This window comes from Limanda limanda, chromosome 5 (genome assembly GCF_963576545.1).
Source record: "Limanda limanda chromosome 5, fLimLim1.1, whole genome shotgun sequence".
In the NCBI taxonomy this organism is placed as follows: Eukaryota; Metazoa; Chordata; class Actinopteri; order Pleuronectiformes; family Pleuronectidae; genus Limanda; species Limanda limanda.
This window is the reverse complement of record NC_083640.1, coordinates 15125213-15143934: the sequence shown is the minus strand read 5'-3', so window position 1 is coordinate 15143934 and position 18722 is coordinate 15125213. Positions and strand designations below refer to the sequence as shown.

At 46.5% G+C, this 18722-nt stretch overlaps 1 protein-coding gene across 1 annotated transcript; it reads left to right on the top strand.

Moving 5' to 3' along the window:
• The first annotated feature begins 8246 nt into the window (after nucleotides 1–8246).
• On the top strand, nucleotides 8247–17562 carry LOC133001572 (beta-1,3-galactosyl-O-glycosyl-glycoprotein beta-1,6-N-acetylglucosaminyltransferase 3-like). The gene is made up of 4 exons (XM_061071180.1): nucleotides 8247–8554; nucleotides 8652–8745; nucleotides 8874–9041; nucleotides 17467–17562. The coding sequence occupies exons 1-4, from the start codon at nucleotides 8247–8249 to the stop codon at nucleotides 17560–17562; spliced, it is 666 nt and encodes a 221-aa protein (XP_060927163.1).
• Nucleotides 17563–18722: the final 1160 nt, after the last annotated feature.

Here is an 18722-nt window from a genome sequence, read left to right as displayed (position 1 = left end):
CTTGTTCTCTCTCTCGCAACTGCAGCAGCTCTCACAATGGGAAGGGGGCGTGCCGTGTCCTAACTGCAGACGGCGGCCGGCAGACTCCGACACTGTTGTTGCGCTTACTTTGCCACGTGAGATCGAATACATGTCACGAGGAGATAATCGAAATCGATCGAAATTTTATCGCGATCCCGAATCGGGATCGAAAAATCGCCCTACTAACCAGCCCTACTAAGGCGTTGATTCCGTCACTTCTGCTCATTCGCACCTATGCCCAATGCCCACATTCTCCACTACATGTGGTATCACCAGGGGTTTAACCACTAAGAAGGGTGTAGGGCTGTGCGTCACAGAAGCATATGTAACACTTACTACTAGTTGCAGTTAAGTAGGTTAACAGGACCAGTTCCTAGGTTCGTAGGAGCAGTAAAATAGTTAAACAATGGAAATAATAAATATAGTGAACACACCACAGACAATAGAGTTAAGGCTTCATTATGCTACTCCGTAATCCGTTACGGACGGACGAACGGACAGTTCGGACGGACACTTTTTCATTTATAGTTGTCCATGAAAAAAATTCACCCCCAGAACAGTAGGTGGCGCAACGGGAGACAAGCTTGGAGAAGCCTACCTCACGAGTAATCAGAAGAAGTCCACGCTGTTTATTTCCTTACTCCCCACTTACCTCATGTTGCAGGTGGAGATCAAAGGCAGGAGGCGTCGTTCTCAAGTTAAAATTAAGCAGGTTTATTCAGAGGTCACAGGTCAGGAAACTGCTGTGTCTAGCAAATGATCATGCATGGTCCACTGATCCTACACAGTCAGCTGCACAGGAAAAATGGCACTGAGGCAGAGTGCGCACAAAGCTTATATATCGATACTGGGCATGACAGAGGTTCTTCTTGGATTGGTCGGATCTCGTTGGGTCGTCCTCCTGGCGTTGCGTGATGATGACGCTGTACGTGCACGCCATTGCTATGGTTAACAGAGATCATAGTGTTCTGGCCTCAAAGCATTCTAAGACTGATGATCTAACAGGAGAGAGGACGTCTTAGAAATTAATATAATGAAGTGATTCATGGAAGACTGTGAGAAAGGCATGAAAACCTCTAGTCTAATCTGTCCGCTGTGTGTGTGTGAGGGAGGGAGGTCTGTTCGTTATCTGCCTCACCTCCCTCAGATGTTGGGCCTCTGCCTTGTGTGTGTGTGTGTGTGTGTGTGTGTAGTTAATGCTCAAAGGACATGGTATGTGTATCTGACCACACGTTAAAGTGTGTGTATGTGTGTGAACAGGGGTGTATTGTCAATACTCACACACAGTGTAGCTACCATGGCAACTAAATAAAATAAAGTGACACCCAGCGGGTCAAAATGCTGATGTTGTGGCAAGACAAGGAAAGGCAGAGATGCAGGTACTGTTTACTGTCGTTTATTCAGTAGTGAGGAAGAACTGACACATGTTCCCCATACGGGAAGTATATATAGCTACAGCCTTTAACATTACCCATCAACCCACTGGGTGAGAGGACACACCCATGAGTGCACGCCACACAGCCCCCCCCCGAACATCCAGAAGGAAAAAAAATAAAATGGGACAAAAGTCAGTACCACTCAGGGGGTTTAACGAGGCGACCATAACGGCTACACCGATCCCCGTCCGCAAACGCAGGGGTGGAACAAGCAGAAGGGACATCATTTACAACAGGCACAGGATCAGGAGGCACAACTGGAGAAAACAACACAGGGGTCTTAGAAGGGGGGCGACCACGACGGGGAACCCGGGCCGGTAGCACCTCTTCGCCGGCCAACAGATGAGCTGGCTTAAGTCTGTCTAACGAAACACGCTCCCTGCGCCCGCCCATGTCCAGAATGAAACTTTTAGAACTCGCCGCTAACACCCTAAACGGGCCGTCATACGGGGGCTGGAGGGGAAACCGGTGAGCATCGTGACGCACGAAAACAAACCGAGTGGTCGCGAGATCCGTTGGCACGAAAGACCGAGGAGATGCACGGGCACCGGTGCACAAGCGGCCTGTGACGCAGGACGCGCAACAGGAACCGGAAAGGGGGCCGAGCTCTGAGGCAGAAACTCCCCTGGGACGCGGAGCGGCTGGCCGAGTACCAACTCTGCAGGCGAGGCATCCAGGTCAGCCTTAGGAGCCGAGCGCAACCCGAGCATCACCCACGGCAACTGATCCAACCAGTTTGCATCTGAGAGCGCAGCCCGCAATGACGCCTTAAGCGACCGGTGAAAACGTTCACACAAACCGTTAGCCTGGGGGTGGTAGGCAGTGGTACGGTGAACCTGTGTGCCCAAAGACTTTGCTAGCGCTGACCAGAGATCCGAAATGAACTGCGGGCCTCTGTCAGAGGTGATATCAGACGGTGCACCAAAACGTGAGACCCAAGCTGAAAGAAAAGCGCGTGCCACGTCCGCAGATGTCGTGGAAGACAGAGGAACCGCCTCTGGCCACCTAGTGGTCCGATCTACCATGGTAAGGAGATTTGTTAAACCCTGGGAAGGGGGAAGAGGCCCCACAAGGTCGATATGCACATGATCAAAACCCCTGCCTGGAATCAAAAATGGCTCGAGGGGCGCCCTAGTGTGCTGGTGAACTTTTGCGCGCTGACACGCCACACATGTGGCCGCCCACTCTTTGACCTCTTTGCGAAGGCCAGGCCACACAAACTTCGAAGACACCAACTTCACCGACGCCCGGACACCCGGATGAGAAAGAGAGTGCACCATATCAAAGACCCGACGGCGCCAAGCAACCGGCACCACCGGGCGGGGGCGGCCCGTGGAGACGTCGCAAAGGAGGGCAGGCCCACCATTTTGCACCACTGCCTCCTCCAGCTCCAGACCGGTACTTGCAGCTCTCAGTGCAACGATACCCGGGTCCCCAGGTTGATCGGCAGCCAGAGCGGAAAAATCAACCCCAAGATGCACAGGGCACACCAGCTCCCGCGACAGGCAGTCTGCAACCGGGTTCGCTTTACCCGCCACATGTTGGATGTCCGTTGTGAATTCGGAGATCGCTGCTAGATGGCGCTGCTGGCGAGCAGACCATGGCTCTGTCACCTTCGCCATAGCAAACGTCAATGGTTTGTGGTCAACATAGGCTGTGAAAGGGCGGCCTTCCAGCAGGAAACGGAAATGACGCGTAGCCAGGTACAACGCTAACAGTTCCCGGTCAAACACACTGTATTTTCGCTCACTGTCTCGCAAACCGCGGCTAAAAAATGCAAGGGGCTGCCACGCACCCGCAACACGCTGTTCAACAACTGCACCAACAGCCACATCCGAAGCATCGGTCGTGAGGGCGATGGGCGCCCGAGACGCGGGGTGCGCCAGAAGCGCCGCGTTAGCCAGGGCAGCCTTAGCCCCCTCAAAAGCCTGGATCCTCACAGGGGTCCAGTCAACCTGGTCCTTGGCTTTCTTAAGCTTCAAAGCACCATACAATGGTTGCAGGAGTTGGGCCGCACTAGGCAAGAAACAATTGTAAAAGTTTACCATGCCCAAAAACTCCTGTAGCGACCTGACCGAGACCGGACGGGGAAAATCCGCAACTGCATGCACCTTCGAGGGCAAAGGAACCGCACCCTGCGACGAAATGCGATGGCCCAAAAAGTCTATGACAGACAGCCCAAACTGGCACTTTGCTGTGTTGACAATGAGACCATGCCCATCAAGGCGCTGGAAAACCTGCCTAAGGTGCGACAAATGCTCATCAGCCGACGGGCTGGCCACCAAGATGTCGTCCAAATAGACGAAAACAAACGCGAGGTCCCGTAGCACCGAGTCCATCAAGCGCTGAAACGTCTGCGCTGCGCCTTTAAGGCCGAACGGCATTCGCAGGAACTCGAAAAGCCCAAACGGTGTAATGACAGCAGTCTTGGGCACGTCCTCTGCCCGCACAGGCACCTGATGATAACCTCGCACCAAATCGATTTTAGAAAAAATTGTCATGCCCGCCAGACGAATCGAAAAATCCTGAACATGCGGAATGGGGTAACGGTCATGGGCCGTAATGTTATTTAAACAGCGGGAGTCGCCGCACGGCCGCCAAGAACCGTCCGCCTTGGAGCGGCGAAGCCCACGGGCTGTTGGACCGCCTAACGATCCCCAAACGCTCCATGGTAGCAAACTCCTCCTTCGCGGTGGCTAACTTCACGGTGTCGAGGCGACGCGAACGTGCGAAAACGGGCGTACCCGCAGTGGGAATGAAATGTTCCACGCCGTGTTTAGTAACCGCGGCAGAAAATGCGGGCGTTGTCAGCGAAGGAAATTCCGCCAGTAAGCGCTGGAAGACATCCTTTGACGCCGCGAAATTAGCGTGTGTTAACGGCCCGGGTCCCCCTGACTGACACGGAAAAGACGCAAAAGACACAGCATCAATGAGCCTGCGATTAGCTACATCCACTAACAACCCATTAGTGCACAGAAAATCTGCACCGATAATAGGAACCGTAATGGAGGCTACAACAAAGTCACACAGAAATTTGCGTCCATTGAAACACACAGTCACAGACTTGGTACCAAACGTCTCTATAGCCGAGCCGTTAGCCGCTGTCAGACGCGGACCACTGCCACGGGCCGAGAGGTCCGTAGCTGCAGGAGGGAGAAGGCTCTTCTGCGAGCCGGAGTCCACCAGGAACTGATTACCTGATATGGAGTCATGAATGAACAGCAGCTCCTCTTGATCACCAGCGCCCACGGCTGCTACCGAGCGCCGGCTCTTCCGTTTCCCGGTGCCTCGAACGCGCACGGAGGAACGCAGCGGCGCGCCTTGCTGCCGAAGCGCTGATGGAAGAAACACAGCTGGCCGCGCTGTCTGCGGGTGGAAACTGCAGCCGTCAATGCCGGAACCTCGTTCTCCAACGTCGACTGCGAGGACTCCACGGCCTCACTCTGCACGGAGACGTTCCTCGAAGTCAGCAGGATCCGGTCCGCCTCCTCAGCTAATCCACGGAAGTCGCCGGCCGCCAAGCAAGAAGAGTTGGCGAGGGCTGCGCGCACCTGCAGCGGTAGCTGGCGCAGAAAGATGTGCGGGAACAGGAAACCCTCATCCTCGGAGCCCAGCAACGACAGCATCTCGTCCATCAGGTCCACTGCCAAACCATCGCCCAAACCGGGAAGCGACAGTAGCATGTCCGCTCTCTCCGCGGCTGACAAGCTGTAGCGCCGGAGGAGAAGCTGCTTGAGGGCGGCGTACTTTCCACGCAGCGGCGGGGCTCGCAGGAGCTGCATCACGCGCCGGGTGGATGGCTGGTCCAAAGCCGCGACCACCAAAAAATACCTGGAGTCGTCTGCCGTTACTCCTCGCAGATGGAAGAGAGCCTCGATGTGCTGAAACCACGGCGCGGGGTCGTTCTGCCAAAACTCCGGCAGTTTAACGTGCTCCGCGGAGCTGGTCGATCGCGGAAGCTGCGGCGCCATGGTCGTTGTGGAGACACGGTCCACGGGCGCCGGGGAAGAAAATACGTCTTCCCCCGATGAGGAAGGGACACTATCCTCCTCTACCTCGAACATGTCCAAAAAACAGGGTCACCAATGTGGCAAGACAAGGAAAGGCAGAGACGCAGGTACTGTTTACTGTCGTTTATTCAGTAGTGAGGAAGAACTGACACATTCCCCATACGGGAAGTATATATAGCTACAGCCTTTAACATTACCCATCAACCCACTGGGTGAGAGGACACACCCATGAGTGCACGCCACAATGTAATAATTTCTTAGCGCAGCGGTTCCGCGGTCTTGTTTCCCAACTGTGTTGCTAATCCCACAGCTTGAAGCTGCTTGAGTCTACATGTAGCTTGAAGCTAGACGGAGCTAGCTAGCTCCCCCCCAGCTTCCAAACACAGTAAGCAGGGACTCCCGACACTAACTACTACCCAGTGTTTGCTTCTAACCTGACGGTATTATAGAAACAGTGTCATGATAGAAGTGGAATTAAAGTGACAGCGGGTTTTTCCACTGTTACCACTGCAGTTGGCATGGTCGCTAGCCCGCTAGCCTAGCCCGCTAGCGCTGTTTTGAAAGCTTGTTATAACCGCATGTGACCGTGCACACATGCCATCAGTGCTCTAACGAGCTACCGTCAGCCGGACAACTCCGCTGGCTTAACACACACGTCCCATTAATCGTAGAATCGTAGTTGTGTTTGTGTTTATTGTGATAGAGAAAGAAGCAGAAAGTTTGAGGTCCGGAAATGTGAAATCCGGAAATGACGTCGTAAGTAAATTATGTCATACGGAAATGATGTCGTTAGCGGACCAATCACAGGCAAGGGCTGTCCGTAGGCTCCCGAAATATCCACGGATAGTTAGAAAAATCAGAGGTGCACGAAAAGCTGTCTGAGGCGCTCGGAGAGGGCGTTCCACGGCGGATAGGGCGGTCTTATCTGTCCGTATTTTCTAAAACGGAGAAGTATAAAGGAGCCTTGAGTTGAAATGCCGGTTTCTTTTATATAAGAATAGAAAAGTGAGTAGTTTTAGATAGAACAACAAATAGGTACCATATAACACATTTACAATGCAACTAACATAACACACATGTTACATACAAATCTTCACATGAATTAAATTCAAGTTCAATCTTTTTCTTTTAGGAAAAGAAAAGATTTACCGTTTCCTATTTTTGGTTTTATCAATTCTATTTTGACTCCTGTTTAAATTGGTTCTTAAACTTAACAGAATTATAACAAGTTCTATTAAGTTCTCAATTTATCTTGAATCAGGCCTATTTAAACATCTAGTTTATTTATTGTTATACCTCAGCTAAACCAGTGAGTTGCTGAATAGCATTAGCACAGCACATCCATATGCTTAACCAACACAGGGAAAATAATATGCATGCAATGCAATACAATCAATATCAAGCATAACATTCAAATGTCAAAAGAACACATTCTAAACATACTGTGAATGTAATGATGTTAATCCAGTTCAGTGTGTGGTAACTGACGTGTTAACAGTTCAGACGGATCTTTCTTACGACCACGTTGTGCAGTTCGTATATTCCACTCGAGGTAGAAACAGTCTGTAGATCTGATATGTTCACTCTTACCACGAAATGTCCAAGTGCACTTCTAGTTGAAGTAATGAAGGCTCATGTCAGTCCTACCATCAGCTGGACTGGATGGATGCTCGTGAAGAAAAACAGGTGTTCTCCTCCAATGGAAACAGGACTCCGTTCAGGGTGGTTACATCGCTGGGAAGGGTGTGGTTACTCTCTGGGAAGCTCGCCATCTAATCCTCTGCATAGGTGGAGCTAGGATGTTAGCACGGATGCTGCCACATGGATGCTCAGCTCCACGTGCGCTCTCAGTAACTCTCAGTAACTTTTCAAATGTAGAACAAAACCACAGTCCACCGACGTAGACAGAACACAACTCAAAACACTTTCAGAAATAAAATAAAAGTTTACCACAACATAAATCCAGTCTTTCAAGTTACTTTAGCTCACTGGTTGCAAACTAGAGTCTTTTCTTTTTGCTCTCTCTTCCACCTGCCGTTCACCGGAGCAGGAGAATGCACCTCGTTTCTGATTGGCTCTTGCAACTGTGCTTTCTTAAAGCACACTTAAAAAAAGTCTCTCCGGAAGCAAAACATAAAGTTCATCAAACGGTAATTAGATATCCTCCATCAACTTGCTTGTCTGGGGGATCCTTTCCAAAGTGTTTTCCTCCACGTCTTCTGCTGCCTGCTTGGTGCTTGTCTCCACACCTTTGTTCTCTCCTCTCGCTCCCACACCTGAGCTCCAGCTTGAATGAGTGCTGAGGCATTGGCACCTCCCCCAGCCGTGCCTTCTGAGAGATGCAGTTCTCCCGGCATCCATCTTGTGGGGATGTAGCCACTCTCAGGGTGAGGCACATAATGCCCCTCTATAATACGCCCTCTTGTGATGCCACAGTGTCAACAGTATCTCCAGGGAAACGGCAAAATCGCTGCCAGATTCACTCACTCACTCTCTCTCTCTCTCTCTCTCTCTCTCTCTCTCTCTCTCTCTCTCTCTCTCTCTCTCTCTCGCTCACTCACTCACTCGCTCTCTCTCTCTCTCTCTCACACACACAGAAGAAGCAACGCCCTGTGTATGCAGAAAATTTTATATGAATTCAGCAAGTTTTTATAGAGATGATGAGATGATATACTATGCATTTACTTAAAAGGGTGTGTTAACATATTAGGACTAGGTATTGTGGAAAGCATCCAGAACTCACACTGCAAGACGACGTGAAAGTTACTCCTCTCCCACAATGACGCTCCTGAAACGAGGCAGAATTCGACTGCTCCTGAAGCTCACCATTGCACTGGGATCACTATCGATCCTCTCCCTACTAACTCGCAGTGAACCAGGCTGGAATCCCAGCTCCGTTCTCAGGTACAGCTGGTTGGAGTATATAGACTCTGATGACAGCACAGAGAAAGTGTGCAACTGCTCAGGTATCTTGCAGGGAGAGAGGGAGGCACTGGAGCAGGCCAAATTACTGACCAGCGAGAAAGACTTCCACAAGAGTGTTCACATCCCTGATGAACATTACATGAATGCAACCGAAGACTGCAGGTGTGTTGCTTAAACTACAGATTTTAGACGTTTTATTTGAATATTGAATTTCACTTAAATCACTGAAAGTTCTTTGTTTAATATTGTTTATTTACAGTGCATTCAAATTAAGAAGAAAATACTTAACATCTCCGTTGAGCCAGGAAGAAGAGGACTTCCCCCTGGCATACTCTATGGTTGTGCATCATAAGGTATGCAGATTCTAAAGCCTGAATTTTAATTAAACTAAACTTTAAAAGTGGAGTAAACAATTTACTTAATAGTCATCAATCAAAGGAGTCATCACTTTAACATTAATTCACAATTTTAACTCCTTCAGGATACAGGAAAGGCAAATGAGCCTCCTCCCATCAACATAACCATAATGTATGGAAGTGCCTACATTGTGGTTAGCCGGGGCTTCATCCGCAGTGTGTTGGAGGACAGCCGAGTGCCAGCACTGATGGAGTGGGGCAAAGACACCTTCATTCCTGATGAAATGTTCTGGGCAACCATTCAGCGGATGCCTGAAGCAGGGGCGTTTCTAGGATTGAAAGAAAGGGGGGGCTTAACCCCTAAGGATGCTGAATGTTTGCGCGCACAGCGCGCGCCAATTTTTGGGCTCATTTGGAGCTGCGGATATCCATTGTTTCAGACAGTTCATAGATTGGTTCAGTCAGAAAGACTGTGATTTTTCTCTGTATCTTTGCTTGCAGTCATTTAGTATAAGATAACAGAAGAGACAGAATTTCAGGGTCATTGTGAAATTTGACAACACAAATATGAACTTTTCTCAAATAGAGAGAAATAATTTTCCTGCTTGTAAAGGAAAAAAAGATATACTAGTTTTCATATCCGCGTCACTCCCAAATCCTAATTCTTAAAGGGACCACACACAATGGATGGAGAATGGACCTGCCAGTGTCAACTTCTGAGTTGTTTATTTGTTGTATTATGAGCAGAAGGGAATAAGATACACAATACACAAAAATACATTCAAATTATTTCAAAAATAGAATCCAATGCTCAGGACATTTTAGTAAATGTAATCATGTTTCCATGGCCATAGTCATACTTTGGAAGCACAGATTAATGACTATATTTAGTGGGAGGAAGCGTCAAAGAATGCCTTCTGTTTTTAAGTGTGGCAAATCGGTCTATCAGTCTGTTGTGACTCAGTCCACCTAGTATGTCACTTTCTATTGACATGGCTGCAAGACTGTGAAGCCTTTTCTGCCCCATTGTTTTCTGCAGCCAGTGCAGCCGATGCTAGCTAGCTTAGTGTTAACATAGCTCATTACAATATTCCCTTTCATTTGCCTCAAGTAAACCTAAATTTAAGCAGGTAACAATCGTTAACAACTACAGATAGCCACATTCTGTAACTACCTGTACCTACAATTTCACTCCGTGCATCATTTACTATGAGCTAAACTCCTTGGCTGTAACCCTACTGTCTTGATGAGAGACGTTACTTGGCAGAGTGAGAAAGCCAGCGCAGCAGCGATGCAGACTCCCCAAGGTCCTAGTGCCCGGTCTTTTATTGTTAAAGGTCCCCTCGTATGCCCATTTTACCACAGTTGATATGATTCCTTGGGGTCTTAATGAAATGTCTGTAACATTTTTTGGTCAAAATACCACAAGGATCATTTAAAACAACAGCCTTTTTACCCTGTCTAAAACAGCCCTCTTCAGATTGACCTCTTTTGAGTCCCCCCCCCCCCTCTCACCGCCCCGCTCCCCCCTGTCAATCACACACACACAACACACACACACATCCACTTTCACGTCTTAAATCTCTCCTTAGCATATGTAAGGTTGTTAAAATAATTTTAAGTCACTGTCCTGCACATATTTCTGTATTTGTTTGTTGGGTTTCTTCATTGAAGCTACAATTTTAAAACTACTACACCCTCTGATAAGGATGTACATTTATTTAAATACATGCATTAGATATGTGTGTATACAGTATATAATTGTATCTGAGCGCTCGCACACACACACACACACAGACACACGCACACACAGACACACGCACACACACAGATAGACACAGACACACACAGGCAAAGGGATGTGGGGGCTAGCCTTGGAAGCTAACACTGCTGCAACTTCTGCAGCGAAATGCACTTAAAACCCCGGGTATGAGTCTATTATAAAGCGAGCGACGGAGGCGGCAGCGAGCTGCTGGTGATCGGCACCGGTTCGTGCAGCTCGGGCTGCGTGGAGCAAATCTGTAAGAGCCACAAAAGTTATAATGTGCAGCTCTCTGCCCTCCTCCTCCTCCTCCGCTTCGCCACCCTGGCGCTGAGCGAGCCCACCGGCACCGGTACAATGCAACCGGAGACCGGGGGGGGGTTCCTTGAACACGTTCCAATGCTAGTTTCTAACAAAGACAGACACACACAGAAGCTACGAGTCGGGTTAGCCTCCGAGTGCATTGTTTTCTATGTAAACGTGCTGCATGCCCGGGACGCCACAAACATACACACACACAAGCTAGACTCCGAGAGCTAACAGCGGCACCTCCGAGGATCCCTCACCGGGACGTCCCGGAGCCCTCACCGGGACGTCCCCGGAGCTAACAGCGGCACCTCCAAGGAGCCCTCACCGGGACGTCCCGGACCCGACAGCGGCGGTGCACGGAGGTGCCGGTGCCGCAGCTAACGCTAGGCTAGCGTTAGCGTCGCTAGCAGCAAGCTGTTTTGTATTCATACATGCTGCTTCCACCGGGGCAAAACACACACACAGAAGCCAGCGTTAGCTGCTGCTGCTAACAACAACAAAGTCACATCCAGTTGAGGCAGCATAACCACAGCATCAACACAGTGAAGCAGCTCCGAGCTCCTACCTGGAAAAAACACCAACAGCTCACTCTCCCGGCTCCGGGCTCTCGCCTCCCGGGCTCCAGGCTACGGGCTATGGGCTACGCGGTGGCTCTCGGTGGTCGAATTCGTTTCATGCTGCTAGATAGCTTATTCAAGTGTTTACAAGGCTCGCAAGAATGCAATCGCGGCGCAAACCGATGGACAGTCAATAAAGTGGGTGGTTCTTAAATCTATTGTGGTTCCATCGATTGGTGGGTCGAGTGTTGGTGGGGGTCTCTGCGCTGACGTAAAGACTGCCAATGACGTAAAGAATGCCCATAACCCCATTGGACGCTCGCTAGCGCATACTTCCTGACATAGAGGAACCACACCAGATCGCGGGAGTTGTGTTTTTCCACAGTTTTTGGGACGGTAGACATGCCAGATACCCAAATTAACGTGTAGAAGCACTACAAAAGTGGAATTTTCATACGATGGGACCTTTAAGTATGATGAGAGGCTATTGGATTGTAATTTGAAGGGGGAGAAAACATACAAACCAGAAACGCACTCACATATGTAGCATGTTAGAGTTATAAATAACGTGTAAAACAATAGTAAAATTTGAAAAAAAAAAATTGAAATTTTTTTTTTTTTTAAATCCCAATAAATATTTGGGGGGGGCTGAAGAACATTTTAGGGGGGCTGAAGCCCCCCTAAAACAGGCCTAACGACGCCCCTGGCCTGAAGTACCTGGCTCATCACGGCCCCACAGGAAATATGACATGTCAGACGTCAATGCCATCGCTCGCCAGGTGAAGTGGCAGGGGCTTGAGGGGTCGCAGGATTCACTGGAGCGGTGTACCCAGAGTGTCACGGCAGCCACGTCAGGAGAGTATGCATATATGGTGCTGGGGACTTAAAGTGGATGCTCAAGCAGCATCATCTCTTTACCAAAAGTTTGACATTTTAAGATTTTAAGATGTATTTTAAATTTGTTTATAATTCTAGAGTTATGAACACAAATTAAAATGTTTCATTAGTGGCACTATATTAGTCGCATTCAATCACGTCTCTCTGCAATTCACAGAGCAGCCAAAGATAATAATATTAATCATAACAATTGTTGAAAGGGAGCTTTCTCCCCCTTTTCACTAAGCGCTGTCTCCCTATATAAAGATATTTGGTCATTTTAATTATTATTAGAATTTTGATTATCAATTAGATTATGTAGATAATCTGGTTTTGAGTTGTGTGTTGAATTATTTTACAGCATGTATGTGTTGACAGTTGATTTGCTTATGTCCGTGATGTTGCTTTATTTGACTGTTGTTTTTCCAGATCTGTGAATGGGGTCAGATCAGCAGGTCGATCAGGGAGAGGTGTGTAGGATCAGGTCTCTGAGAAAGGAGGGGCTGGGCAGACTCAAGGTGACAGAGAATGGATGACGTGCGCTGCATTGGATGACATTTCAGTCAACCTATTGCATTTATCTGCTGAATTTTGCAGATAGGTTGAATTGATAGGTCAGCAGTAGCCCAGGGTCCAAACTTGGTCTTGTCCTGAGTGTGGTTTCTCTTTGCCTTTTTGTTTAGCTCAACTTATACTTACAAGCCCAGATTGTATGTTCCAGGCAGGTGAGGCGATAGAGCCAGTCAGTAGTTTTGTGGCCTTTTTCTTTCTTTTTTTGCATTTCCCAGGAATAATTTTGCCTTTTCTGTTGTAGAACCTTTTTGTTAATAAAATGCAAAAAAAAATGCATCAACTCCTGCTGCTTCAGTTTTGCTTTTTTCCATGTTTTCAGTGCCAGATAGCACCCTTCTCCCCTATCTGGGGGTTACAGCGCTACAAAAATATTATAAAAGATTTTATTGCCGTGGGTCTGACTGAGACGTTGATTGTACCAGCTGTGGTGATCAGATCTTAGAATGGTTCATCAATTGAATCACAAGGATCTTAGCTTTCCAATGATAGGTCGCATCAGTACCTAGCTGTACGAAGCAGTAATTTGTTTGCCCGCTTTAACGGTTGCTCGTCGCATCGCAAGAGGTTAACAGGGTTTCTTGATTGTACATCCTGTGCTAAATGTTTGACAGTCATTTAAACTTAAAGGACAACAGTGAAACCTGATGAAGGGTCTGGTTATTCCCAGCAAAGTCCATATGAACCAGGAAGGATGAACAATGATGAACATCTTGAGGTTTTTCTTTATCTGTTGGACAGGATCAGAGGCAGAGGAGCTGTGAAATGATCAGGAGTAGCTCTTTTACACTTGGCCTTTATCGAAATTTACTATACACCATAAATTTGTATTAATCACAACAGTATCATATTCCTACTTTACATTTGCATTGCACTTGTTTGTGTGGGTATTACCTCCTGTCTATCATTTGGTAGCACTTTTTCATCCAGCTAAAACCGGGCATCCTCCTGCGAGGTGTGGCGCCGTTCAAATAAACAATGATGAAATCCTCTGCCACCATTAGTTCCAATGTACTTATCACATACCTACACACACAAACAATAGGAAACAGAGTAAGACAGATTAAAAAGTCACAGAGAAAGTCTTCAACAAAAAGCAACATTTCATTTAAAATTCAACTTTCTTGTGAATTGATTGAAGCTTGGCCTCTCCATTTCATTGAGGGTAGTGCTAATCCTACAGCAGGTCATGATACATTCATATAAAAGAGAGCTTGCAACTCTGCGTTGATGAGTTCAGTAAAGGCATCTTCTATTTCTACATGGCACTGCCCCCTTGTGGGAAGTCTTGACAGAAGAGTGGACTCTGTTAATCCAGCAATTTAATGCTTGTGATTGTAGAATGATGTGAGGGGTTGTAATGTTTGCTTGTCCACATGTGCGTGTGCCACCTAGTAAAACTTTACTTACAGAAAAAGATTTTCCATGACAGAACTGTAATTGTCACAGTCGCTGTCTGGAAGGAAACATGCTGCAAACACAATGATGGCATTCTGTTCAGTGTAATAACCTGAAAGCGTGAAACACAGGAACATCAAAGTGGGCTCTCACATGCAGTGCACATAGAACTGTGATTTCATTCACCACAAAATTTAACCAACAAACATTCTCTTGTATCTGGTAAAGACAGATAGACATAAAACATATGACGTCAGATACAATGTTTTACAGTTTTTTTCGATTGCTTAAACACTAAAATCAAAAGTATTACACAATTATCAAAACCTTCCAAAATGGAGCTTGTGCTCAAAAAAGAAGAAGAGTGAGGGTGAGAGGGGGAATCCAAGAGGAGCAGGCTGCGGCTGCAGCATTAGTATGTGGAGGTATGTATTGTTCACTTTAGCACTGTGATGTTGCATACTGCACACGTAACCTTTATACTGTAAATGTACTGTATACCAGACCTATGCTGAACTACACAATCTTGTCTTTCACTGTATTTCGGAGAGTTTTACAGATGGATGCTGAGGAAATCCTGCATGAATTCATATATATATAGATGAGGCAGGGTTCAACCTGACAAAAGCAAGCAGGAGACGCAGAAATGTCATTGGCCACGCCCACGGGGCTATAATCAATGTCCCAGGGCAACGTGGGGGTAACATCACCCTTTGCGCTGCCATTGCAAAGAATGGGGTCCTCCTCCGTCACACCAATATGGGCTCTTACAACACACCTCACATTGTCACATTTTTGGACCGATTGCGCAACATCGTCACAGCAGTAAACCACAGGCACCAGATGCAATACATTGTCATCTGGGACAATGTGTCATTCCACCGCTCTGCTCTGGTCCAGAACTGGTTTCAACACCATCAACAGTTTACAGTACCATACCTTCCATCATACTCTCAGTTTCTAAACCCAATCAAAGAGTTTTTCTCTGCATGGCGGTGGAGGGTTTATGATCTCAGACCCCAGGCTCAGGTAGTCCTCATTGAAACCTGTACTGGATTCAGAATTTTCTGCTAGTCTGATATTTGCTGAGCTTACAGTGTTATGCACACTCCTGTAGTAGCATGAAAACTGGGAAATGTTTTGTTTTGATTCTCAATGTTGACTGATTAGGGAATATGGAGAGAAATAAATTCTATTTTCATGAGTCTGCAGCATTGGTCTTGTGTAGTGTTTGGTGAATTTATTGTATATTTGCACTTTCGCTGTGTACTTCACTTACAGTTCTCTAATCACTGAGAACTGGAATTGCTAAAAGTGTTTTAGGTTAGCAACAGCAGTATGTAACTGGCTCAAACTGAATTAAGTCATATGAAGCGTGTGTGTTTCATATGGTTAAAAAATATGGTTTTGATAAATTAGTGTATAGTACAAGAGTGTTTCATTTTGCAAAGGATCTGAGGTGTTCTGCTGATTGTGTGTGTGGTGGTGCTTATTGTGTGTAGTGTTTTGAAACACCGGGCCCTGTTTTGAAAATCGTGCTTAAGCAATCGAGAAAAACTCTAAGATGTCATGGAGAGTGACGAGGTGCCCTCAGGTGTTGCCACGGCAACATGCTTTGGCTCAGTGTAGAGGTGCTTTAGCTTCTGGACATAAAGTGTTGTAAATTGTTATGTTTTTCCTTGGATATTTATAAGTGTGCTGAAAATATAACAACTGGGATATAACTAATCTGCTTTTATCAGCTATATTACATTTAGTAATGGACCCAGAACAAGGTAGTAGGTTTTTTTGTGTCTCTTTATGGTTGTTCGTGTCTCCTTTGGATCATTTTGCTTCACTTTGTCTTCTGACCTTGTTAAGCGTGTTCGTTTATACTTCAAGAGAAGATGAGCCGAACTCAGTTTAGTCAATCAAAGTATTTATTTAGGACGCAATGAACAGGTTACAGCGAAGCAAAGAATATTATGTTTCAGCTATATCAAAACAAACTGACTGTGTAAACATTCGGATCCTCGAAACCAAAGCAACATACAAAATTAAGTCAACAACGTCACTCTGTCTGACCTCCAGGACTTTATCAGACAGCTCCTGGAACTTTATATGATGTTGAATGAATCCAAGGGAATAAGCCTTTAATATCAGAAGTTAGAAATTAGAACAAGTGAAAGATTCATTATTAACACTGAGCAGCAACAGTTATTAAAATCATTTGTATGAAGGCATAATATCTAGCTAAAACTGTTCCTATCTTTATTGTTAAGAGTTCAGTCAGACACAGACTATAGTTAAAATTTAGAAATCCCAACAACCTTTAACTGAGCTCTATGGCGCAGAAACAAGAATCATTAACAGACACTTCATAGAGAGGCCCAGGAAGCTGAGAGCTCAGCAGGCCACTTGCATTTATGGCAGTAGTTAACCCACTTGGTCATTCATCCATGGGATGGTTGACTAAATTTAATTTGTGTCCTAAGTAAATGTTATTAAAAAGGGTTATTCAATAGATGGAGGTGCTTCTATTTATTTATTTTCAGTTGGCAGTGTTTGGTTATGACCGATTACATGTTCTTCTTCATAATCAGATTAGAAATAAATATACAATCAACCCGGATTATATCTAAATGTAATCTGCATTAGCCATCATACATAACAAAAGTAAAACAAAAGTATTCAGATGCGATTATATTTTTGTAATACAGTGGATTACGTTATGAATTACTAAAATTATTATTAAAAGTTAATTGCTGCGTGATTTATATTCTGTAGATGTACAAATGAAAATAAATCTTTATTAAAATATTAAATATACATATATTTAATGAAGGTTAACTTAATAATATAAAAATATAACCCACATATACACGCACATACGGGTTTGCAGCTATCCTTATTAGGACTCTTATTTATATATATGTATACAATATTTGAAGTGTTCTATGTAATTAGAATGTGAGGCCATATAACCCTGGCAGCTGTTCTCTAATTATAACACGTACTTCCCCCTACTAACCACCAGACGGCAGTGGTGTTTCATCATAGCTTTAAACCACATAGAACAGCTGTTCACTTTGAAATCTACAGTTTAATTCATTCAGTCTAATGCTTGATGAAGACCCACATAATTTGATAAAATTGTGGAGGAAACAAATCGAAGCAATGGCGTGTGGAGCTTTGATTTGTGCTTTGCTCGCATGTGAACGGCCGCCATGTTCGTGTGTCACGGTGTGCGGTGTCTATGTGTGACAGCTCTGCCTGCTGAGTGGAACCAGCAGCTCAGCCTCTCACGGTCAGTCCTGGCTGCTCGCTGCACGGAAGCGCGGAGGAATCCGAAGGACCCACTGACGCCCGTGTCTTTGAACTCACCAGGAGACGTATAGTGGTCCAGTGAGATGTAGACGTCTGTCCGGTGCATCTGTCTCCTGCTTCTCTCCTGCACCAACCTGCCCCGGATCTCTGTCACATCTCCCCGCGGAGGAAGGAAGGGAGCAAGGAAGGGAGGGAGGGGAAGGAGGGAGAGAGAGAGAGAGAGGGAGGAAGGAAGGAAGGCGCTTGGATGCCGATGGTTTCAACTGGGAGGCGACTGGAGAGGAAAGTTGCGCGCGTTTCAGTTAATGGTACAGTCCCATCGTGCACGGAGGCTCCGCGCTGACCGAGCTCTACCTCTGCAGGAAGCAGATCCACCTGCTGGCCACATCCTCAGCCCTGACCAGCCAGCCCAGGTAAAGGTGATCACTCCTCTGCTGCACGCATGCGTTATTCTTAGCATGTATCGGTGTGTGTGAGTCAGGACAGCTCCCATCAATCATCGTTACAGCTTCAGCACAGCAGCCCACAGAAAGGTAAATCACGTTGTTGTTTACTGTTGTTGCAGCAGCTGAAAACATCCCTGACACATGATCCTCCTGCTGCGGATGGGTTTACACGAGCAGGGATGTTTGTACAGTGTGTTACAGTGTTCGTTTGTAACGTGAAACCAACATGATGAGGAATAGACACGTTTCTCACCTTTTTGTCCTTGCCAGAAACCATGCTGATGATTCATTTTCACATAGTCACACGTTAGAAATGCACACAAACACACACACACACACACACACACACACACACACACACACACACACACACACACACACACACACACACACACACACACACACACACACACACATGCACTACAGCCTGGCTTGTCACCACTGAGATAATATCTGGTGAAAACGACCTTCATCCTCTCTTTTAACAGCCAGGAAAAAAATGATTGTCCTTGAAGAAACTGGAGTATAATTAGCCCATATACATGTCATGCATGTAAATGCTGTCCTCTTACTGTCACAGTGCATACATATGTACATGTACCGTGTATTCAATAAATAAATACTGGTGTCTACTGCCCCAACTTGTATGCCACTGTTTACATAACAGACCGGGTCAGATATCATAGGACACATCCTGTCAAAAAGCGTCCCCTTGGTTGTCAGAGGCGGCTTCAGGCTCACCAGCTCATG

Coding starts and splice junctions, on each gene's coding strand:
- LOC133001572 (XM_061071180.1), top strand. CDS start 8,247: ATGACGCTCCTGAAACGAGGCAGAATTCGACTGCTCCTGAAGCTCACC. Junction 8,555..8,651: donor AATGCAACCGAAGACTGCAG/GTGTGTTGCTTA, acceptor GTTTATTTACAG/TGCATTCAAATTAAGAAGAA. Junction 8,746..8,873: donor CTATGGTTGTGCATCATAAG/GTATGCAGATTC, acceptor TAACTCCTTCAG/GATACAGGAAAGGCAAATGA.